Source organism: Choloepus didactylus, chromosome 14 (assembly GCF_015220235.1).
Source record: "Choloepus didactylus isolate mChoDid1 chromosome 14, mChoDid1.pri, whole genome shotgun sequence".
Classification (NCBI taxonomy): Eukaryota; Metazoa; Chordata; class Mammalia; order Pilosa; family Megalonychidae; genus Choloepus; species Choloepus didactylus.
The window spans coordinates 86,200,162-86,224,594 of record NC_051320.1 but is presented as its reverse complement, the minus strand read 5'-3'; the positions used below and the strand labels follow the sequence as shown (position 1 = coordinate 86,224,594).

The following is a 24,433-nucleotide window of genomic DNA, read 5'->3' as shown; positions in this document are numbered from 1 at the left end:
CATTCAGTTGTATGTAAGAACACGGTAGATACAAAGAGTGAAGAGCCAGACGATAATCCACATGTAGGATCAAAGCCAAGTAGGACTTGCCCAACATCATGTGACCTTCATCCATCCACCCATCCATTCAATATACAGTAACCCCCCTGGAGCACTGGAGATTCACAGATGGATAAAACATCATTTTGACCCTCAAGTTGCTTAGGAACAAGCAATCAGAGGGAATTGCAGCTAACGAAAAGCATCACTGAAATCTGCATTGACAGCCAGTCTTCACCGTTCACTAACTGTCAACTGGAGCAAGTTTTTTAACATCTGAGCCTCAGATTCCTCTTTAATAGAATAGGGATAATAGTATCTTAATTTTTGATAGGAGAATTACAGCAGGAGATATATATAAAGTGGTTGTTACGGGTCTGGCATGAAATAAGCCCTTAATTGGCAATCATTAGTATGGCAACAGAATAAAAGATAGATACATTCAAACTGCCTGGCTCATTATGGGTTTCATGGGGAAAATGAAATCTGATAGCCGAACTAAAAATTCGAGTTTGGGATGCACAATGGCTAAAGCTCTGAACTTGGGGCCTGTGATGTGAGCTCACATCCTGGCTCTGATACAAGCCAGCTGCGTGACTTTGGACATGTTACTTCTCCTCTCTGGGTCTGGATCTCCTACCCATAAAATAAAGACTTGCAAGAGATAGCCTACTATGAATGGCACACATAATACAGAACAGCATGGATCCCCAAATTCATGTTACACAATATCTAATCACATGATAATATTTTTATAATATATCACTAACTTCAAAAGTAGGTTACAAAAAACAGTATGGACCATATGGTCTTAAATTTGTAAAAATATCATTGCAAGTAGAAAAAGGCTTGGAAATGGCATTTAGTTGGCCACAATTCTAACCATCATTTTCTCTGAATGATAGGCTTGAGAACAATTTTTATTTTGTTATTTGTGAAGTTTTTATGAATTTCCAAATTCCCTACAATTAGCATAAATACTTCTGTAATCAGTAGCATTCAAATTACATATTAATCTTTATGAAATCCCAGATAAGACTATCTCTAGCCCTGAGAGTTACATCATTCTACATGTGTTTTCACTTATATAGATTCTTTTCTATCAGCATAGAGAGATGGTAGTATTAATTCAGTGATTTTAATATTATGCAAATAAATCAGTTCAAATGGCCCTTGGTTTTAAGCCTTTGCCATCCATTATTAAGCAAACTATTATATTAGTGCACTGATTTCAGCCACTTGACTCTCTTGGGAAGTTCTTCAAGAATCATAGATGCTACGAAAAAAAAACTTCTTCTAAATTCAAATCAAAATTCTTTGTGGAGGATCCTTGGCCTGGCTGACATACTCTATGCTTGTTATATTCGGGCCATTTTTTTCCATCTGAAATGCAGCCTAAAGGCTCAAAGTTGAGCCATAATTGTATTTTTCTTCTGATTTTGGTCTAGTCATCTCCCTATTTATTTTTGGCCAACCAACACTTTTGAAATGATTCAAAAGGTATTTATGTTTTCTATGGAATATGTATTTCAAATGATAAATTGTTGGACTGAAAAAAAAAAACCCTCCTGCATTACAAAGAAAAGGATACCAGAAGTGCCAGGCAGAGTAGGAGTTTGGGCTGTATTCATGAGGAGCTAACATAAGACATCCCCTGTTCAAACCAAATCGTTTGAACGAGTGATTTTTTTTTTAACACCACCATGAGCAAGATTATGGGCCAGGCACCGTGCCAAGCATGTCATCTGGATTTGCTCATTTATTGCTTACAATCATGGAGGTAAATGCTGCTACAGTTAGTCACGGATGAGCAAATTGAGGCTGACAATATTAAGTGACTTATCCAAGGTCAAACAACTGGTCAGTAGCAGGACTAAGGTTGGAACTTAGATCTGAGTCTGAAACTCATGTATTTAATCATTTTGTGAGGTGCCTACAAACTTCAGGGCCACGAAATTAAGTGATATGAAAAAAGAGTGTTACTAGAATGTGCCTGTCACTGCAAAATAAACAGTATAGTGATTGTGAATGAATGAATGAATGAATGAATCTTATGTAGATCACGGTCCACACTCTCTAGTTTGGCACCACGGTGGACACCTCTGACAGATCAGAGCACTCTCCGTGCTAAGCCTGCCTGTGGCCTCAGATATGATACACGACATTTACTCATCGTCCCTATCTAAGGAGCTCGTAAACTGTGGTTACCTAAGCAAGACATATGTCTCACAACTAGAGAACCCATCCCACCTTTTCCATCCAAAGTCTTATCATCCTTTAAGGCTCAGCTCTCGAGTCTCCCCTGAACACCCAACCTCTTCCAGTGTATTCTGATGGCAATCAGGGTGCATCCTTTCCATGGAGTGTATCGTGTTGTTATGAAATTGTCTGTGTATTTGATTCTTTCTCATATGGAACTGTTTCAAGGGCAAAGTCAATGTGCCTTTTTCATCTGTATATCCGCAGCATATCCTTGGCACACAGTAGATGCTCAATAATTTGGTGCTTCACTGAGATTATGGAAAAGAAACATAAAAACGTATTGTATCTACTATTAGCATTTTGTCTCCAAGGAAAAGCAGGTGGAACTAGGAATTCGTAAATCCCAATCTTGTTCCAGCCTACAGAGTTCCTCTGTTCCCTTTGTCCCCATGTGCACACTATCTCTCTAAGAGAGCACTCATTTCCATCCCTACGTCCCTGGAGAGCTGGGCTGCTCCTAGTCCCATATGAGTGGGAGAGCCCTTGAGCATAAAGTTAGATGAGAACCTGGCCTTGGCAGCCCCATTTCCCTGGGCCTCATGCTGCTCTTATTGTTCTCCAGCAAGAACGTAACTCATATATCTGTGAGTGGACTTGGGGCCAGCTGAACTCAGTGGACTCACTTGTATATCTGTGGGTCAGCTGGGGGCTGGGCTCCAGGCCAGGCATGGCTGGAGCACCTTAACTGGGGCAGACTGTGTGTCTCTCTTCCACCTCATGGGACCAGCAGGCTGGCATGTCCTTTGCCTGGAAGGGCAGAAGAACAAGAGAGCAAGTGGAAACATGCAAGACTTCTTGAAGCATAGGTTTGGGACTGGCTCTCCCTTACTTCCATGTCATGTTATTGGCAAAAGCAAGTCACATTGCTGAGCCCCGAACAGGAAGCCATATTACAAGGCAAAGAGCAAAGGTAAAGAGAAGGGTGAAAAATTGGAACTGATGATGCCAGCAGCCATACCTCCAAAAAGCCAAAATCTCCTCCCACCCAGGTAACACCACCCTGAAAGCCAGGTTGGCCTTTGCAGAGAAAGAAAAGGGAACAAGGCTTTGTACTTGTCAAAGATTTCTTTCATCAAGTTAGCCTTCCTTAGATATCACTGTCTTCCTAGTGCACATACATTTCAATGTACCTTCGCACACTTGGAGCCTTCTCTCTCCGGTGCCTTTCCTTCCTGGTCTGCTTGGCAAGCATTCAAGGGTCACCAGCTCCAGGAAGCTTTCCCTGGCTGCTTTAGACAGATGTGACAACCCCTTGCCTTCTGCTCTGTCGCATTGTTCATAGGCCTCCGTTTAGTACTTACCACTCAAGTTCATATATCTGTCTCTCTCCAGTTTAGTCTGACAGTCCCACCAGGGCAGGGACTGGATCACTTCATCTCTGTGTCCTCAGCTGTCATCCAGGAGGTGCTGTGGACATTCTGGTTAGTTTGCTCCTTTCTTGCCTCCGGGTTTTGGAGTGTCTTTTTCTCATGATTCCTTCTGCCCTTAGAGACGGTTCCCTTCTATGCTGTCTCCATTTTTCACATGGCTGTTCTAAAGCTTGCCATGTTGCAATGTATTGCATGTTTAATATATTTACCTCTTTCTATTAGTTTCGTACCTTTTTGAGGCCAGTGATTTTATTTCATTTGTCTTTGTGTCTCTTGCAACATAGTGCAGGCACACACAAAAAAAAAGATGAAAAGAGCTTCCTTTTACAGAAAACTTACCATGTACCATGTACCAAATCCTCTGACAACTACTTACACACACACACACACACACACACACACGTTTAGTTAATCCTCAAAATAACCCTTTGAAGCAGGCGTTACTGGCCTCATCTTACCTATGAAGAAACTGAGGCTGAGCAAGGTTGCCTTCCCCATGGACGCACAGCCGGGAATGCCAGAAGCAGTCTTTGACCACCAGCGTTTATCATCCCAAGGTCTGTGCTTTTAATCATTTCACTGCGTAAGGATTTCTAAGTCGGGAAAACCAAGGCTCTAATGCAGCATCTAGTAGTCACTGTCTGTGACCTTGAACAAGTCACATAACCCTTCAGCACAGCTATTTTTTCATGCGTAAAATGGAGACAATAACACCTTGTTTCCCCATCTATAAATGGTGTAGCAAGCATGCCCAACTCCTAAAATTGAATGAGAATTAAAAGAGTTAATATTTATGGAAACTCTTAGAAGAGAGCCCACCACACAGCAAGCACTACATACTTGTATCATAAGTAGGATAACATTAATGAAAAAAAAAAAAAAAAGAGAGAGAGAGACAATCCTTGTCCTCACAGGGATTTTTGTGGTGAAAAAGTATAAAAGCTCCTAGAAACCTAAAACATTATAAATAGGAGTGGCTTGTCTAGATTCTAGATTCCGTTCTGCATGGTATGACCATACCGCATTTTCTTGGGGTTGATTGATTTCTGAATTAGCCTGTGGAAAAACCCTCAGAGCAGCTGTTGTCACCTAGTGGGTACTCAGTAAACACTTGTTTCTTTCTTTTCCTCCCCCCCACCCCCGCACTCCTCTCTGACCCTCACTTTCCTTAATGATTCTCCTGGAAGGCTGCATGGCTGGTAGTAACCATGCCGCTGTTTTGCCTTTCTTTTCCCAACAGAGATTTCCTGGGGACCAAGGAGGCGTCGCTCTTGCTGATGGCCATGTTCCTCCTGGCTGTGTTCTACCATGGACAGCAGGTAATCAACATTTTGCTCTAGCTCCTCTAGGCTACCTGGCATTTCCTGTTGCCGTAAAACTGGCCTACAGGAACTCCACTGTGATTCATGCTAAAAGTCTATTAGCTGCTTGCAACAAGTTGTGATTCTTAACGAATCAATTCCTAATAAAGGCCATCTAATGAAAAACTAAGCTGGAGAAGATAATTTTGTAAGCAATGTGGTTTTAGAGCCCTTTAGGTCCATCTGTTTCAAAGCAACCATTGTCCTAAAAAAGAATTTTTAAAAAAAGCTTTCAATTTCTGCCTGAGTCAAACTGGGATCCCTTCCAATTTGTTGCCTAGATAAAATTATCACTATAGATGGTGGGTGCTGTACTAGGTAAACATTCATGTTTGGAATCAGCCAAGCCAGGGTACTAATCACATCTCTGCTTTGCAATTGTATGTGGCTGTGGGCGAGTTATTTATCTCGAGAGTCTCTGTTACCTCCTCTCCGAAATACAGGCAGTAATTCCACGTAGGGCTGTTGTGTTGAATTATTTGAGATTGTGCTCAGCATTTTGTGCGCTGCCTTCATGTATATATAAAGTGCTTCAGTGTTGATTCGTCCTAACCAGATAAAGTGCCTGCCATGCAGGGTCTGCTTCCCTATGAGCACCTGTTCTTTGCCATGATCTAGGCTGGGTATTGGAGGCAGTACTATACCAAACCCTAAACCTGGCTCCAAGGACTTCAATCTCTTGCAGGAAAGTTGTGCCTAAATAATAGAATAGCAGAAGTGTAATGTGTAGAGCAGACTTATTCAACCCTTTAAGAGTCAGAGGGGGCAGGAAATAATTTCACTTGGGAGCATCACACCAGGCTTCGCCCAAGAAGTAATGTTGGCCCTCAGAGAGCATGGGCTTTCCCCAGGTGGATACAGAACATGAGTGTGGCAGAGTTGACCATTTGGGGAGATTTTCACTCCCTGGTTAGAAACATGTCCCTGCAGCTTCACTGTCCTGCTCTGCATCCTGGTTCATCTTTCTTTGGTCTGTGTGTACCTCAAAAAAGTAACCAGAAAAGAAGAAAAATAAAACAAGACCATCAGTCAGAGCAGAAATAGAAACATGTCGCTGGGAAATCACCATGGAAACAGGGAGGTAAGAAACCCTGGGAAACCAGGGAGGAAACTGTGAAAATACCCCAATGTTTTGTATATTATGAAAAATAATCTTTATAATATGAAGTTATTTGTAATAAAGAGGGATGGTGAAATGTAGTCAAGAGAAAAACAGATAATATAAAAACTTGGCAAGGAAAGGGAAGGAGAAAAGAGTTAACATTTATTGACTTCCTATATGTCCCTGGCACTTTAACTAAGTTATCTAATTTAATCCCTCGACAACCATAAATGGTCGTTATTATCATCCCTGTTTTACAGATGAAGAAACTAAGGCTACTCAGCTGCTGTTCTAGTTTGCTAATGCTGCTGGAATGCAAAACACTAGAAATGGATTGGCTTTTATAAAAGGGGGTTTATTTGGTTACACAGTTACAGTCTTAAGGCCATAAAATGTCCAAGGTAACACATCAGCAATCGGGTACCTTCACTGGAGGATGGCCAGTGGTGTCCGGAAAACCTCTGTTAGCTGGGAAGGCACGTGGCTGGTGTCTGCGCCAAAGCTCTGGTTTCAAAATGGCTTTCTCCCAGGATGTTCCTCTCTAGGCTGCAGTTCCTCAAAACAAGTCACTCTTAGTTGCACTTGAGATATTTGTCCTCTCTTAGCTTCTCCGGAGCAAGAGTCTGCTTTCAATAGCCATCTTCAAACTCTCTCTCATCTGCAGCTCCTGTGCTTTCTTCAAAGTGTCCCTCTTGGCTGTGGCTCCTCTTCAAAACATCACTCACAGCTGCACTGAGTTCCCTCTGCCCGTCAGCTCATTTATATGTCTCCGCTGATCAAGGCCCACTCTGAATGGGTGGGGCCATGCCTCCATGGAAATATCTCATCTGAGTTATCACCTACAGTTGGGTGGGGCGCATTTCCATGCAAACAACCTAATCCAAATGTTCCAACTTAATCCCCACTAATATGTCTGCCCCACAAGATTACATCAAAGAATTTGGCTTTTTCTGGGGGACATAATACATTCAAATGAGCACAGCTAGTAAGTGGGAGAACTCGAATTCAAACCCAGATCTGTCCCCAAAGCCCAGTCTTCCCACTTCACTGGACTGGAGAAAGACCAAGAAGTTGTCTGCCTGCCACCATCATTACCCAGGGCACTCAATCTAGCGTATTAATTTGACTTGTTTTTATATCTCTGCTGTATTTTTAATAAAACCGTAAGCCAAGTGTCAAAGTCTGGCCACTTCCAGAATTCCTGTGAGTAAGTCTCTCTGGCCATCTTTGAGGGCTGGGATCATGTCTTAGACATCTTGATGGCTTCCAGTCACAGGGGAGAACTCTAGTCTGACATGCAAATGGCTATCCTTTTGAGGGCTACCAAGATGGAATCAGACAAGGAGATCTTACAGAAAAGCATACGTGTACGCCCTCATGCAGGTTTTCGATGACAAGTGGGACATCTCCAGAGAAAACTACGAGAGAGCAAGTTCAAGGTGAGGGGAGAGTCCTCATGCCACTCGAACAAGGGTGTTTTGTCTCCTCTGTCACCTCAGGGAATCACTCTGTGCCCTGCCAGTGCTTCCTTCCTGGAATGGGACTCTTATAACATCTTGATTTTATTGATTCTATTCTCCATTTGTCCTGGTAGAGAAGATAACCTAATTGTAGTCAGATGGTGTGTCAGGGGAGAGTATGTATGTGCACAGTAAGGGTCAGAGCTACTGTGCTTCAGTAACATCTAATATTTTCCCCTTTTATTTATAATTTTCAAAGGGCTTTGAAATTACATAATTACATCCCATAACTGTAGCAGTTACAAATGTAGGCTTTGAGACAGGCAGATCATTTTCAAACCCCAAATCTAACACTTAATAGATATGCAGCATTCAGCAATTTACATAACTTGCTGGGCCTCAGTTTTCTCACCTACAAAATGGGTATAAAAACAAATTGGTCCTACTTCATAGGGTTGTTATGAGTATTATATGAGAATCTAATTATAAAATAATTATTGCCGTGGCTTACATATACAGTAAGTGCTCAGATATCATTAGCTATTATATTTTACTTTGAAAACAAGCCTGTGAGAAAAGAAGGGCAGGTATTTTTATCCACCTCATCCCAAGACAGGAATGGAGGCTCAAGTCACCTGAGGCCACAGAGCCACTAAGAAAAGTCTAAATCCACGTCCTACATCCTGGTTCCATTCTCTTTCCACATGTGCCACTGCACCCTTGCACTGCAGGAGGCTTTCTGCAGAATTGCATCACTTCGGGTGTCTATCTATAGCATCCCTTGGGGTCCTGTTCACCCCAGATCAAGCCTGCCCACTCCTGGGCTTGCTACCTGCTTCCACCGGTTTCCCTGTGTGACTCAGAGGCCCCCTATTTTTATTAAAGGTGGAATAATGCCTGTTGATCCCTGTAGCACAGAAGCCTCCCAGTGGAGCGTGTCTAATTATACATCTCCAGAGTGACGGAGGCAGTTATGTAACTGAATAATTGGGAAATTTCATCTTGTAAATATGCAGAAGCGATATGTCAAACACTTCCTCCTCCCAGGAAGGTGAACGAAAGTCGGACAGGGAGACCAAACAGTGTGTGTGGTGGGGGGGGCATGCCACCTCAGGTCTGATCCCCTGGCAGCCCTGGGCACTGGGGCTTGGCCTCGTCATCTCTGTTTATGGCAGAGGAAGCCACACCTGTGTACAGGGACCGAGATTAATGAGGTCGTGCCTCCAGACACTTGCTTCTGGGTCTAATAAAGATAGGCACTGTGGGTTATTGGCTTAGAAAGAAAAAATCCAAGTCTTGGATCCAAATATTCTTAAATTTGAATTGCAGCCATATCACGTGGTGAATGACTGACCTTGAGAGACTTAAACTCCCAGAGCTGCCATTTCTTTACCAATAAAATGAAAAGAATAATAGATATCTGTAAATGGTTGGGGGCTGGCTGGATGAGTTCATGTGTGAAAGGACGGGTTAAGAGTCACAGCTTGGAGTCAAAATGCCTTGGGTTCAAAACCAGCCTCTACTGTGAGACCTTGGCAGTTGGCTTCGCCTTACTGTGCCTTCATTTCCCCACCTGTGAAATGAAGATATTGAAGTGCCTGCCTTGTTGAGCCATGAGAATTAAATGTGCTCTGATACATGTGTGAGGCTTAGAACAGTGCCTTGTCCAAGGCAAGAGCTCAGTAAGTATCAGCTATCATCATGTGAAGTGCTTGGCACAAAGTATGTGAACAATACATATTCGTTCCCTTGGTAATCTTTGAATGTAGCCAGCCCCTTAATAGTTTAGTAAAATCAGGAAAGAGAATGCGCTTCCAACTCAATTGGCATTTCTTGAGTAAATGCTATGAGAATTTTTACTTTTAAAAATCAACATCCATGCCTTCCCATATGCTTTGCTCTTCTCTTCATATCTGTGCTAACCACGCTGTTAATATCAAAGACAATGGGGACTGGGTTTCACTCATCCGTGTATCCCAGCACCTAGCACATGGTAGATGCCCGAGGTCTGTAGTAAACTGAAGAGGGATGCTTTCGTGCTGTGGAGGTTTCTCGATACATGCTGTCTGCCTTAGGGAGACTTTGCCAAGAGACTGAGCTGTACTTGCTCCTAATCATCTCTTTACAGACATGACTTAGATGCAGTCACCTGGGCTGAAAGGAAAAGTCTGTTCTTGTCTTCTAACTGGGCATTTTTTGCGTAAATCAACTCCAGCCCTCCAGATTTCCCTTATCACGTTTCTGAGTTGAACTTAATTAGATGGAAACACTTCAACAGAGAATTTTAAAACTTATTTCCTGATTCGACCAAGTATACATTTCTAAGCGAAGCATTTCGGTTGGAAAGGGTTTCTTGTGGAAAAGAAAATATTGCCCTGCAACTTGATAAATCAAACTTCGATGCTCTTGAAACTGGAGGAAAAATATCAAAGCCCTGCTCTGACTTGAGTTTATCCACAATGCCTTAAATTATGGTAATACCCTATGAATCTATGGTTTAGACATTTCTGAAGGCTTTTGTATGCATCATAATACTTAATTCATATAATAGTCTCTTGAATTAGACATGAATTAGACATCCCTATTTTTCAGAAAGGGAAAACCAAAGTTCAAAAAATTGAATGACTTTCCAAAGATTACACAGCAGCTTGGTAAAACAGTCAAGACTTTAGTACGTTCTGCTGCCTCTACGTACTTTTTTTTAAATTTTTTCTTGTGAAATATTTCAACCATATTCAGAAGTGGATAAAAGTAGTATAATGAACTCCCTGCTTTAATAATTACTAACTGCTGACCAATCTTGTTTCATCTATACTCCTATACATTTCATTGATCCCTCCTCCTAATTATTTTGAGACAAATTCCAGACATCCCATTATTTCATCAGTAAATACTTTAATATGTATCTAAAAGATAAGGGTTTTTTTATCTAATCACAATACTACTAACACACCTTAAAAAGGAAAACAGTAATACCCTGATATCATCAAACCCTCAGGCAGTGTTCCAATTTTCGTAAGTAGCTTACAATGGTATTTGTTAAGTCTGTTTGTTTGAATTGGGATCCAAATAAAGCCCACATATTGCCATTGTTTGATATGTCTCATTTCTTTTTTAGTGTATAACATTACCCTGCATCTTTTTTTCTTACAATATTTTGCAGAAAAGGGTCATCTGACTTCTACAGCATATCCCAGTCTAGATTTTGTTGATTGTATCCCCTGGTGTCATTTGACACATCCCTTGGTCTTCCGTTTTTCCTGTGCTTTGGTAGTTTTAACTGGAAACGTGGTCAGAGTCAGGTTCAATTTTTTACTACAACAATATTTAATTGGTTGGTTTTGTGAACTACTGTTTGTAGGCACATAATGTCTGCTTGTGTCTCCTTTGGTGATGTTGCCAGCTATTGATAATCAATGCCTACTTTCATTTATTTATAGATGGTGAAATTCTAATCCTGTTAATACTTCATAGTTCATTAGCTGAATTTTGTTTTTAAGAAGAAATATCCTCTTCAACTATTTGTGAACTCAAGGTACAGCCCATAAGGGAAAGGCAGGATAAATGTTTCTTTCCCTTTATTGACCAGTGTTTAAAACAAGAAGTTTACTCTTTAGCATCCTCCAGAGGTGATCAATGAAGTTTTGTTTCCTAAATGTCATTATGCATTAATACATTTAAACATGTTTGCTGTGTTTTGAGCTATTGCAACTATTATTCTTGTTATTTACTGATGAAATGATGGGATGTCGTGTCTTTGACAAGTGGGAACCTATTCAAGTTGGCTCCTAAATCCTTTTGACATCACCCCAGTAATCTCTGATAGCATCCTTGCTTTCTGATATAAGATGTTCTAGGCTCTTCTGGTACATTTTCTCCCTAGACTTGGATCCAGCCATTTTTGCAAGGCATCCTGGATCATTTCCCTGGTAACTGATATTTAGAAACTGCAATCTGGACACTAGGAGTGCTCACTGATACTAAGTTGTCATTATTTCCAGGCCTTGGTTTCCATAGACTGAGCTAGGAAAGATATATCAGTTTATAGTGTTTCTTCCAATTCATATTTAGGACTGTCACCTTTTGACCTCTTTGTCTCACAGGCTTGTTTTCAAAGTAAAATATAACAGCTAACGATTTCTGAGCACTTACTCTGTATGTAAGCCACTGCAATAATTATTTTACAATTAGATTCTCATATGATACTCATAACAACCCTATGAAGTAGGACCAATTTGTTATCACAAGTTGTGCTGAAATGAATAACCTGTTCCTATGTCTTTTTTAATTCTACTGATACTTTAAAAATAAGAAAAAGCAAAGAATCTAGCTGAATGGCTTAAGCCCTTGAATTCAGGGCAACTAACCATGTGTTAAATAGTGCAGCATATTGTTCATTTCAACCAACAATTAAAGACTTTGAAATAATGACATTCCCAGAATTCGGGTACAAATGGCTTGTGAGAGTCTTTAGAGCAGAAACTATCCACCTTCCAAAATGAAAAGGGAAGCTGGGACAAGAGGGCACTAAAGTGTACTGAGCACCTACAAGAGCCAAGTGCTTTAGCCATATCATCCTAAATAATGCTTGTCACATCCTGTGAGGTGGTTGGTGCTCATCCAGGTTTTAGAGATGAGGAAGAAATGAGGAAAATTGACATGAAGTCACTTTTCCATGGCTACACTGTTAAAATGTGGCACTAGGACTTTAAGCCAGACCTGCCAGACAGCTAAATCCACTATCTTTCCGATACTAGCTCATTCATTTCTCCATCACTACCCAGGGTGAAGAGCTCAGGCCCTGGAGTCAGATTTTGGAGTGAAGTTCAAATCCTGCCTTCACCACGAACTAGCTGTGTGACCTTGGTCAAATCAATCATGTTGGCTTTAATTGTCTCAACTGTAACTGAGGCTTGACAACAATAACTTCCTATTAGGGTTGTATGGATTACAGGAGTTAATATATGTATTTTGCTTAGAACAATGGCTGGAACATGTTAAGCACCATGTAAGTTGTAAATGGCTTTATTATTGTAACTTATTTGCTCAGTCAATAATTATTGATTGTGCACTTGCCGTGTGCCAGGCAAGCTGCTACCTGGTGAGGATGAATTTAAGCCAGTGACAGGACCTCTCTACTGTCTGGTGGAGGACACAGGCACGGTCAGATAATCACATCAGAAATGATGAAATCACATGTTCCAGAATGCTGGGAAGGAAAGAGAGGTGCAGAGCCCTGTGAAATCTAATCATCTACTGATTGCTTGGCTCCAGGCAAAATGCCTCCCAAAATGTTCAGATCAGACTCTTGTTTCATTTGGGAAGGTTTCCAGAGAAGCTTTCCCCGCCTCCCCAGACATGCAGGTCTGAAGCCCATGCACTGAGAGTCCCCGTTTCTTGTCTTTCTCTCACCCGCACTGCAGCTGGAGTACACAGCCCGCCTGGACTTCCTCTGGCGGGTGCAGGCCAAAGAGGAGATCAACGAGATGAAGGAGCTGAGGGAGCACAATGAGAACATGCTGCGAAACATCTTACCCAGCCACGTGGCCCGCCACTTCCTGGAGAAAGACCGAGACAACGAGGTGAGCCCAGGCTTGTCGGCCGGCGAGAAGGCCGGCAGTGGCAGGTGAACATTTGGACACCTTGAGCCTCTGCTCTGGGAGCCTTCCACAGTCCTCAGGCAAGAATGCGTGGGGGTGAGACCGTGCCCACCAGGTGGTGCCCGGCCGCCCAAACTGCCAGTCGCTGTGACATTTACCCAGAAATCCCCAGGGCTGCATCCATAAAATGGTTATGATAAAGTCTCCACTGTAGGATTGAATTGGAACTTGAAAGTTTTAAGTGTGCGTGCATATATTTAATATATCTAGAAATATGTATATATGTGTGAATAGATATCTATCATATATACATGTGTGTGTGTATATATATATATCATCTTCTTAGCATATTGTCCACCATGTAGTAGGTTCTTAAAAAGGTCTTACTTGCATTTTTCTTATTATATTATACCTGAAGGGCCACTCAGTGAAGTTAGTCCAGCTGCCCATTTCATTTCTTCATTCTCTGACTCTTGTTTAGTCCTAAGCATCCCAAGGAAGTCCAAGTGATCGCACATCTACTATGTCTCAGACCCTGTTCTGGGCACCGCAGTAAACTAGAAGACACAGTCCTGTGACTGCAAAACGTACAGTCAGATGTAGGGAGGGATAGAGGGGTTCCGATGGAGGGTGGAGATTGGGAAAGGGAGCTAACTATTTCATGGCCATGACTACATTGTGTTAGCTAATCCTGCTTAGCTAGTATTTCCCCATTTTACAAATGAGTTAAATGAGGCTGAGAAAGATGCAATAATTTGTCTAGAATCACAAAGCTTTTAGTTGGCGGCTCAAATCAACTACTAAAGGAGACCCGAGGAGAGGTGAGCCGCCTGGGCAGTGCAGCCTGAATGAAGGTGAGGGAGGCGGAGGGCAGGGGTGGGAAACAAGCAGTGCCACCACCCACCATCGGAGCCACTAGGTAGGAGGAGAGGGCATGGGTGGGAAGCGTGCTGAGGGTCTCTGTCATCGTGGGGCTCCTGGCCAGGCTGCAGTAATGTTCTGAGAGCCTCCAGGATTGAGCAGAACCAATGAGAACCCTGGGACGCTGTCGGCTAACTTCATCTCTTTTCCCTGAAGTTGCTTTTGTTGGCAGTGGAGCTGCCACGCTGGGGAAGAGGAAGGCACTTCCATTTCTGCAAGTGCCCACTCTGTGCCAGTTGCTTTATATGCACTGGCTTCTTTGATTCTCACAGTAATCCAGAAAGGCCATCACGCTGGATCCCCTTTCACAGATGAGATAGAGAAGCCGGGAGGAAATGAGCAGCTCCTCCACCGGGATTAGGAGAAAAGAGATCAGTGGAAGTTTGCACAGGATCCAAGTCTGTTGAATGCTGAGTTAACTGTCAGCTCAACCATTCCTAGTAAAATACTAACTGAGGGCAGCCAAGGTGAAGAAAAGCTTTCCAAGCAGAGGGAACAGGGGTGCCCACGTGCAGAGGCGCGAGGAAGCCTGGGGTGTGGTCAGCGCGGCGAGGAGCCAGGGGGCAGTGGGAGGCGCAGCTGCAGGTGCGGGTCGCCCGGAGACCCATGTGTCCCAGCCAGGGGCCAAGGCTTCCTGTCATCATTGTTGAAGGGACACTGAGCTGGGGACACCTGACTTGACAGCGGAGGTCTGGCCAAGTGCCAGGCCTCAGCCTGTGGCCAATAAAGGGCGACTTTGAGTAAAGCCACCTAGTCCTCTCAGGGATCTTAGTCACAACACACATCCCCCTGATATTTATAGAGCACAGACTGTGTGGCAGGCACTATACAAGGCCCTGGGACTCTCGTGGGGGCAGGGCAGACGACAAACAAGGACAGAAGCAGATGAGGATATTTCACGCTGGGCTTCGTGCTCTGATGGGTGGGCACAGATCGTGAGCCACGAACTGAGAGGAAAGATGCAGTCAGGGAGGCCGCTCAGGGATGGGAAGGAGCCAGTCAGGCTGTGTGAGAGGAGAGAGGCCGGGGGAGTCCGGTTCTGGCCCTGGAGGCTGGGTGGAGTCTTTTTTTTTTTAATACTTTATTTATCAAAAACTTAAAAAAAAAAAAATTTCCAGACAAAATGAAACAAAGGAATAGGAAAAACAAATATCCTGAAATAACTTCATTGCTTCCAATGTGCTCCTACCATACCACAAGAAAATTATCACACCGTAGTCATTCCTGAGCATTCCCATATCATTAGGATTACCCTCAATATCTTATCTGTTCTTATTAAATCATTGTGCCCCCTTCGCTAACTGCTATCTATCTCTAGGTCCCCTATACTCCACAATAGGAGTTCACATTAGTGGTAACATACAATGTCTCTCCTTTTGTATCTGACTTATTTCACTCAACATTATGTCCTCAAGGTTCATCCGTGTTGTCATATGCTTCACGACCTCATTTCCTCTCACAGCTGCATAGTATTCCATCGAATGTGTGTACCACATTTTGTTTATCCATTCATCTGATGTAGGACATTTAGGTTGTTTCCATCTCTTGGCAATTGTGAACAACACCACTGTGAACATTGGTATGCAAATATCTATTTGTGTCACTGCTTTCAGGGCCTCTGTGTAAATACTGAGAAGGGAAATTGCTGGATTGTAGGGTAACTCAATATCTAGTTTTCTGAGGAACCACCAAACTGTCTTCCAGAGTAGCTGAACCATTATACAGTCCCACCTACAATGAATAAGAGTTCCAATTTCTCCACATCCCCTCCAGCATTTGTAGCGTCCTGTTTGTTTAATGGCAGCCATTCTAACCGGTGTTAGATGGTATCTCATTGTGGTCTTGATTTGCATCTCCCTAATAGTTAGCGAAGGTGAGCATTTCCTTGTGTGTTTTTTAGCCATTTGTATTTCCTCTTCAGAGAAATATCTTTTCATATCTTTTGCCCAGATAGATGGTTTCCAAATATTTTCTCCCATTGAGTTGCTGTCTCTTTACCTTTTTGGCAAATTCCTTTGAGGTACAAAAGCTTTTCATTCTGAGGAGTCCCCATTTATCTATTTTTTCTTTCATTACTTGTGCTTTAAGTGTAAGGTCTAAGAGGCGACCTCGTAATACTAGGTCTTGAAGATGTTTCCCTACATTATCTTCTAGAAGTTTTATGGTGGAGTCTCTTATATTGAGATCCTTGATCCATGCTGAATTAATTTTTGTATAGGGTGTGAGGTAGGGGTCCTCTTTCATTCTTTTAGATATAGATATCCAATTCTCTCACCCCCATTTGTTGAAGAGGCTGTTATGTCCCAATTCAGTGGATTTGGGGGCCTTATCAAAAATCAGTTGACCATAGATCTGGGCTGGCTGGGGTCTTGAGGAAGCCGAGGGACACCTGGGCCAGGCTCCGTGGTCAGGCCTCACACGCCACAGTGAGGGCTTGCTTTTAAGTGCAGTGGGAACCTTTGGAAAGGCTTAGGCAGGGCCGAATCTGATTGGCGTCTGGTGGAGAGTGGCTAGGAGGGTCAGAGGACCAGAAGCCAGTTAAGAGACTCGAAAATGTCCCAGGGGAGGCCCTGGCAAGGCGGCCAAGGATGGTAGCTGTGGAGATGGAGGAAAGTGGGTGAATTCAAGATATGTTTAGGAGGTGGACTCATTAGGACTGGACCCTGAAGTGGTTGTGCAAGGTGAGGGAAGAGAAGAAATCAAACAATTTGGCTCAGCCTCTTACCACCTATAAAGGGGTCACTCAAGAGGTATCTGAAAAGTGCCTTTAAATACCTGAAGGGTTTTCTCAGGAAAAGGATTGGGGAGACTCCAGAAAACAAGCCTAGGACCAGGGGCAAGAGCCAGCATGGACATCTTTGGACACGGCGTTAGGAAAGCGCCACCAGGCTACCTTGTCGTCCCTGAGGGCTCTGCTCCCCCACATCAGGACCCACAGGGGCCTTGATCCCGGCTGATGCTCAGGGCCTGGAGTGCCTGAGCGGTGGCCAGTGCCGATTCAAGATGTGAGGGTGAAAGGAGCAGTGAGGTCTCTTGCTGAAGCATTCACACAGGGAGAGCCTCACCAAGGATGCAACAAAGGCAACGTAGATGTCTGGGGGCTGTCGTATGTCAGTCCTTCCAACACTGCTTTGCAGCTGAGGTAAGCTGGAGGGTGGAAGGGGAATCTGAGAACAAGAGTCACCAACTGGCTGACCCTGAGGCAAATCTGGCCAGTGGACCTGGTGGGCTGGGACAGTGGGTTAACTAGTTTGCTCAGTTGTTTGTTTAAGTTTGTGGCTGCAATGCCTTTGCGCATGGAATGGGCTCCCATTTACCCTTTGTACCCTGCTGTTTTTCTTACCTGCTGGACCCCTGAAGTCATTTGGTTTTGGGATCCTGTCCTTGGGATCCCAGAGGGCTAGACCTGGGAGATACCTACAGGATTTACTTCCTATCCAAGCCATGTAGAAAGACCAACTGGAAGAGAAACCAAGAGATGACTAGCTGCCACTTGCAGCAGCAGCTCTTGGTGGACTCAGGTCCTCGTGGTGCTTGAGGGCCCCTCACATGCAGAAAAAAGCCCCCACCCAGCCCTTCTCAGCTGAAGGAGTTTTCTCTGGAACTGGGTTCAGACCTGGTTTCCTCAAAGCTCCCCAAGCTTGAGGTTTTGCTATAAGAGTTTCTGGATGAAGCAGGGAAGCAGAGAGCATATCACTGTGCATCCAGCATGACCAGCAGGTGGAAAGGATGGAACCCTGGGACCCTCGGAGGAAAAACCCAGAGGGAGATGAAAGGAAACTGCTTCCAATCAAGATACTGAAACAAGGAGGCTTTATGGACCGGGGGAAGAGCAAGAACACGCTGAGCTCATCCTGAAAGGAATGCAACCAACCAGGCCCCAAGACTCCACTCCATCAGCTGTTAGCCAGGCCAGTCCCCCTCTCAGCAAAACAAACGGCGGATTTGGCCTTAATCATACGTCTAAGACATTTTCAACAGCATGTCTTGTCAGGCTTACTGAAGCTTTATAAATATTTAAACGGTTCACACTCAACTAGGATTAGACTCTGGAAAGTTTTTGCATTGCCTTGAGAATTTTCACATTATTATGAAATACCGTTTACTGAACACCTACTTCATTGCCAGATATTGAGAGAGGCACTTGACAAACATTATCTTCCATTCTGTTCACAGCCTTAAGAGGAGAGTTCCGTCAGCTGACCTTACTGATGAGGAAACCGGGGCTCAGCTGGGTTCATGGCCTGCGTTTTAGTTAAGCAGAGCTCTGCCTGGAATCCAGTCCCTCGGTTTCTTCCTTCCTTCGGTGCCACACTGCCCCTCCCTCACCAGGCTGCGTCTGTGCGGGCCCTGGGAGTTCACAGGACTAGGGTGTGTGTGAGAGAGGACATATGTGTGTGAGTGTATGATTGTGTATGATTGTATATGTGTCTATGTACATCTATATGATTGTGTGTATGTGAGTATATGTGTGTGTGTGTCTATGAGTGTGTGTGTATAAGTGTGTGTGTGTACACACAATGGTTGTGTCTGTGTTACAGACCAGAGTGTGAAAAGACTAGGTGTGAGGTGTCTGTGTGTCCCAGCTTATACTCCCCAGGTGTTTGGCAGAATTGGGATGTGTGCATATAAACGTGAACGCATGTATGTGAGAGAGGCATGACGTTGCAACATGTGAAGGGGATGACGGGGCCGGGGCAGGCCTCCTGGTGCCTTCAAGGACCCCCAATTCTGTGTCCTGTTACTGGGAGAGGCAAAGCATTTTTGGCTTCTCCTCTTGCTACAACTCTGGGCTGTGATGGAAGCCTCTGGGAATCTGGCTGGGGGACATCCAGGAGTGTGGGCCCAGGCTTCACGGGCTACAGTGGGGGTTCCTTCCTGGCCAGGACCTCTCCCCCAGGCATTTTCCCTGGAGGGACTGTGCCAGCCCATAGGCCTGGACACCACGCCGGCCTTCACGGCGGCCACCAGCTGGCCCCGGGGAGCCGCTGAGCATACACTGACTCTGCTCACTCGGTGACCTAGTGTTGCTATCCCTGAACCCCATTTCCCTCCAGCTGAAAATGCCAGACAGATGGAGGCCGAACCAGTTCCCTGCCCGGGTGTCTCATCCTCTCAGCCTCCAGCCAAGCACGGACCTCGCTATTTAGGTTGTGACTCCAAAGGCTGGACTAAAAGAGCAACAGATGCCCAATCTGGCTGGCAAAGCAGGATGACTCCTTCTGCAGAACCCACGAGTGTGTCCCAGGCCCCGGCAGCCTGGGGTGTGCACAGAGCCACCACTGGCATCGTTATGGCAAGCTCAGCCTCTGTCCCTTCTCTTCTTCGAAATTCTAACTCTTCTTAAGGCCCTCTGAGGGAGGCATGTAACCCAAGGGGAAAAGCCAAGGCTATTGTGTCAGAGAGGCCTGTGTTCTAATCCCACCTCTGCCATTTAAGAGCTGTGTGACTTTGGGCAAGTTGGCTAACCTCTCTGAACCTGTTTCCTGAGGGGAAAGCCATGTAAAGTGGCTTTGCTAGTAGCTAACAGATGTTAATCAGGCAAGGAAGTGGAGGGGAAGTATTCCAGGCAAACAGACCCTCATGGGCAAAGACACAGTGGTGTGATACTGCAGAATATTTGCTTAGAAGAAGGAAGTGGAGACCACGAGCACCCCAGTATTTTAAGGGGAAGGGCAGAGGTCAGAGCTTGGGGTATCACAGGTGCAAAAGGAAAGGTCGTGAAGGGCATCGAAGAAGCTTGTATTACCTTCTGTGAGCAATAAGGAAGTAAGAATTATTTCCCATTTCATAGATGAAGAAACTAGGGCTCAGAAAAGTAAATTAACTTGACTAAGATCACAAAGATGGTGAGTAGTGAGCTCAAATTCAAACCCAAACGTGTCTAACTCCAAAGCCACTGTGTCCTTTCTCCTCTACCTTGCTGTGTGTGGGTGGGGGGTTGGGGAGTGGGGGCAGACAGTGACAAGCTGATGACTCAACCCATCCAAGGACAGGGAGGTGGACCGGGCCCTGGAAACATCCTGTTCAGCTGTGTCACCCACACAAAGGTTCCGGCAGCTCCTGCTATTCTGCTGGGCTGTGGCTTAGAATGGTGCTCAGCACCCCTGGGAAGAGACTGTCTTTGCAGATAAGAGCAGCTAGGGGATCTGTGGCTGGACTGGGTCATGAATGTCAAGCAGACTATCACCAAGTCCCTGGAAACCAGTTTGCTCATTGAGGCTTTAGAAAGAACCATTGAAAGGAAGGACAGTGACAAGTGCAGCCAGTCTCAGGCAACGGATCTTCTGCAGAGGCATAAATTCAATCTCTGCTACTAACTAGCTGTGTGACGTAGGGCAGGTTACCTAACCTCTCTGAGCCCATTTCCTCACCTGATTATGTAGAAGGGGCTCTTCCCAAATCTGGGTTTGTCACTCAGCATGGCCAATAGAAGTCACACCAAACCAGCCTGAAGTGGAAGGCAGGGGAATATTTCCCAAATCGGCCTTCCTGAAGTGTTTCTTCAGTTGGATTTTGTACCCAGGTTCAGAGACAAAGAGAGATAATCATTCAATTAACATGCATCAAGAGTTACATACAAAGGCTTATCTATATCTGGGAGGTTTGGGGCAATCTCCCAGTGACTTGAATTGGCTAAAGCCATTAGAGACAAAGGGGGTTAATTATTTCAGTTAACATGTAACAGGTTTGGAGAACTTCAGTAATTTGTTATTTCCTGTTTTCTAGGTGACACCTGGGAAAGGTGTCTCCGGTGTTTAGGGAGATAGATGAAAAGGCTTTATTCACATCTGAGTGCAGACTTTACATTTACATACTGCTGCAGACTTTACATTTACAAATTGCTTCTTTGTAAGAATAAGAGCTTCCATTATAGCCTGTTTCCAGCTTTGAAGGTTACATTACAATTTCCTTCTTGCTTACAGTTTTTAGATTATATTTTAAAAGTCACTGTTAAAATTAATGGGCGAATAATACCAACCTGGGTGAGTTGAAACGAGATCCAAATCGGGTAAAAGCACATGAAGGGTCCAATGCAGCCTGGCACAGACAGCTTCAGGACAGAAAGGCCACAGCGTGGGCTCAAAAGCCCAATGCCCTGGTTCAATCCTGGCTCCGTCTCTCGCCAGCCCTGTGACTATGAGAAAATGACAAACCTTTCTGGACCTGGTTTCCTTATCTACAAAAGGAGGCTAATAGTACATCCCAACTTAATCTGATTGCTATGACATTTACATGAATTATTATGCATAAAGCGTTTAAACGGTGTTTGGCACATTTTAAGTGCACAGTGGTTGTTAGTTATTAATATTTTCAATAAGCATGAGCCATCCTCACTATTTTCTCTGCTCCTTCCCAATGTCAGCCCTACCTCCCATCCATTCATTCAGCAACTATTTATGGAGGGTCCAACCACATGCCAGCTGTGGTTCTAAATACTGGGGATAAAGCAGTGACAAACGCAGAGAAAGGCCTTGCTGTTATATATTTTCATGGGATGACATGAAGCTTATATTCCTATGAGAAGACAGACAGTGAAATGAATAATAAATACATAATGCAGTGCCAGGTAGTGATGATTCTATGGCAGTGGAAGAAGACGAATTAGGGCAGAGAGTGTGTGAACAGGGTGGTATTTTCAGTGGGGAGTCCTAGAAGTCCTCTCTGAAGAGGGGACATTTAAGCAGACGCCCAAATTGCATGAAAGGACACTAAAAAGATCAGCAAGTCTCAGGTGTTTTTTCCTCCCCTGCAGGAAGGTGGCTAAACCTGGTGTAGGAAACTCAGGTCTTAAAGTCAGACAGTCCCCAGGCAGGCAAAGGACCAGACTGTGTTCCTTGGTCCTTCTCTTCTGCAGAGAGAAGGCCAAAGTCATCTACACTGGCATCTCGTGGTGGGGTAGGGGGTGGGGGACAGGGAAGGTACCTAGGCTTAAAATCCTCTGCAAAGCCCAAGCCTGTACATCCAACTGAGAGAGAAATAATGATAGCTTGTCTATATTTATCAGTCCCTCCCCAATTTACAGTGTTTTTCTCTTCGTTGAGCCCAAAATAGCCAGAAACAGATGGCACACTCAGAAGGGTTGATTGGAGCGAATTGAGTGAAGGGGCGATCTCTAAAGGTGAGGACAGGTGGGCTGGAGCTCTTCCGTGGGCTTCTCCACCTCCCTTGCCCCCTTCTCGCTTGGCCAGGGGTGCTGGGCTGCCCTCCCTTGCCCTAAGGCACCCAGTTGGGGGTTGCCAATGGGAAGAGGGCAGTGGGTAGGGGATCAGAGGGAGGGAGAAGGAGAGTGAGGTCAGAATATTTATTTCCTTGGTTGCCTCCCTTGTAATCATCTGAGGCTGGCTGTGTCCCTCTCTGCAATTCTCAGGGCCATGGCTGTGCTGCCTCCAGTGTCAAATCAACTCCTCTGGGCTCTTCTCATACCTCTGGGTGAGGAGAATGACAGCTCTACTGCCGAGCCCTGGGTTCCTGAAGATTCTCTAGGGGTCCCCTGGATTCTGCCCTCATTTTCTAACTAACCCTTTATAAATAACCCTCCTTGAATTATCTTCATTTGGATGTGCCACCTCTTTTCTCTTGGGTCTACCCCTTGTGCCACCTTCCCCCCAGAAGTAGCTCATCTGATTGGAGAGGGGCAGGGCCATTGGGGCACGATCATTAGTGGAGGGCCACTCTGCTGAAAGCTCGTGAGCATCTCATCTGTCTTATTTTTTTCTTGGACCTGTTAGTGCCTGAGATAAATAAGCTTTCTCCTCTCATGTGGCAAACCCAGGGGTGCAGGTCCCCTTTCCTGCCCCTCATGAAGACGGAGGCCCACCATTCTCCAGGTCCCCTGCCCGTCCCTGGGTGGGTAAGTCAGCTCTGTCTCATGGGAAGGAGCAGGGGTTCCCACTTTGAGCTCAGATCCGAGCCACTTTGTCCAACCCTTCATTACCTGCGCGTCTGCTTGGGAAGTTGGCCCTGAGTTGATCGGCAGTCCCTTCTGGATGCTCTCCAACAGTTAGAATCTGCAAAGAGGAGGCATGAGTCTCAGTCCACCCCATTCCCACTCTTCCAACCTCCAAAAGAACTACCACACCCCAAGAGTGGCAGAGTCGAGATCTAACTCAGGTCAGGTTTCTTCCAGTTCAGTGTTCTTTCTACTGCAGTGCTGCCTCCACTGTCAAATCAACCATCCATTCAGAAGGTGTTATCAGAGCCAGTTTCCAGTGCCAAAGATATTTATTCCCAAGTATTATCTTGCTTATTGTTGTTACCGGTAGCAGCAGAGGCAGCTGCAGCATTACATTATCCAGGAAGGCCCCTCAGGGTAGGGGCTAGGAGCATGGGCTCCGGAGTCAGACTGTCTGGCTATGAATTCCAGCTCTCCCTCTTAACAGATGTGAGTCTGTTGCAAGGATTAAATTGTTGAATATGTGAAAGTACTTTGTAAGCCTTGATGTTTCCTACATTACTTAACCTTTACATGCCTTGGTTTCCCCATAGGTAAAATAAGGATCTTAATTGTATCTACCTCAAGGAATTTTGTGAGCATTAAATGAGATGATGCATGTGCAGGATTCCACACCATACCTGGCACATAGTAAGTGCTCAATAGATGTAGCTGATATTATTATTAGCATTATTTGATTATTTAAGCAATCAGAACATTCCAGTTGTTGGCAAAGGCTGAGAAATAAAGCTAAGGAGAAGAATGTAAAAGGAGCTAGGAGTCATGAGAACATTCATGTAGACAAATGATTAAGAAACCCCTGGCGACTACCATTTAACATCGTGGAGGCATTTATATCACTGAAGAGGCATAAACTGAAGTGGGAGGGAACTTGGACTATGTAATTAGGGGATGGGCTTCGGGGGCTGTTGTAGAATTTTCTCTTCTTTATTTTTAAGCAGAGAACAGAAATGTAGGTACTGGAAACAGACTTTTTTCCTACATCACAGCCACTTAGAAGATGTGGCTCTGTAAGTTTACTTTTGCAGGTTCTCCGATTTGTCAGGCAGAAAGTCGGGCTCCCTGTGGTGTCACTGCCTTGTTCAAGGCCAACGTGAGCAGGGCCCCAGCTTGGAAAGCCAAGTGTCATCGCTCTGCTCTTAGCTGCTTTCTACACCCCAACACCAACCCATCACTAGCTGCTTGTGCTTTTGAACAACAACTAGCAAAGGCATCATTTCAGATTCATCCATACTTACAGTTCAAGACCTATTGATTGTGAATCAGTTACACCATCTTTTCCAGACCTAGTGCATGCAAGTTAGAGGAGACGTTCATGTCATAGTTAGTGGAGAAGGCCTTGGAAGTCCTCTAATCCTGTCT

The 24,433-nt window shown here is 44.6% G+C and overlaps 1 protein-coding gene across 2 annotated transcripts in view; it reads left to right on the top strand.

Annotated features, from left to right (window-relative positions):
- Nucleotides 1-24,433, top strand: part of ADCY8 (adenylate cyclase 8) — a 269,505-nt gene that overhangs the window by 225,656 nt on the left and 19,416 nt on the right. For both annotated transcript variants that reach the window (XM_037803325.1, XM_037803324.1), the window contains 2 exons: nucleotides 4,912-4,990; nucleotides 13,018-13,176. In XM_037803325.1, coding sequence (XP_037659253.1) covers nucleotides 4,912-4,990; nucleotides 13,018-13,176 — 238 coding nt within the window. The remainder of the gene's footprint in view (nucleotides 1-4,911; nucleotides 4,991-13,017; nucleotides 13,177-24,433) is intronic.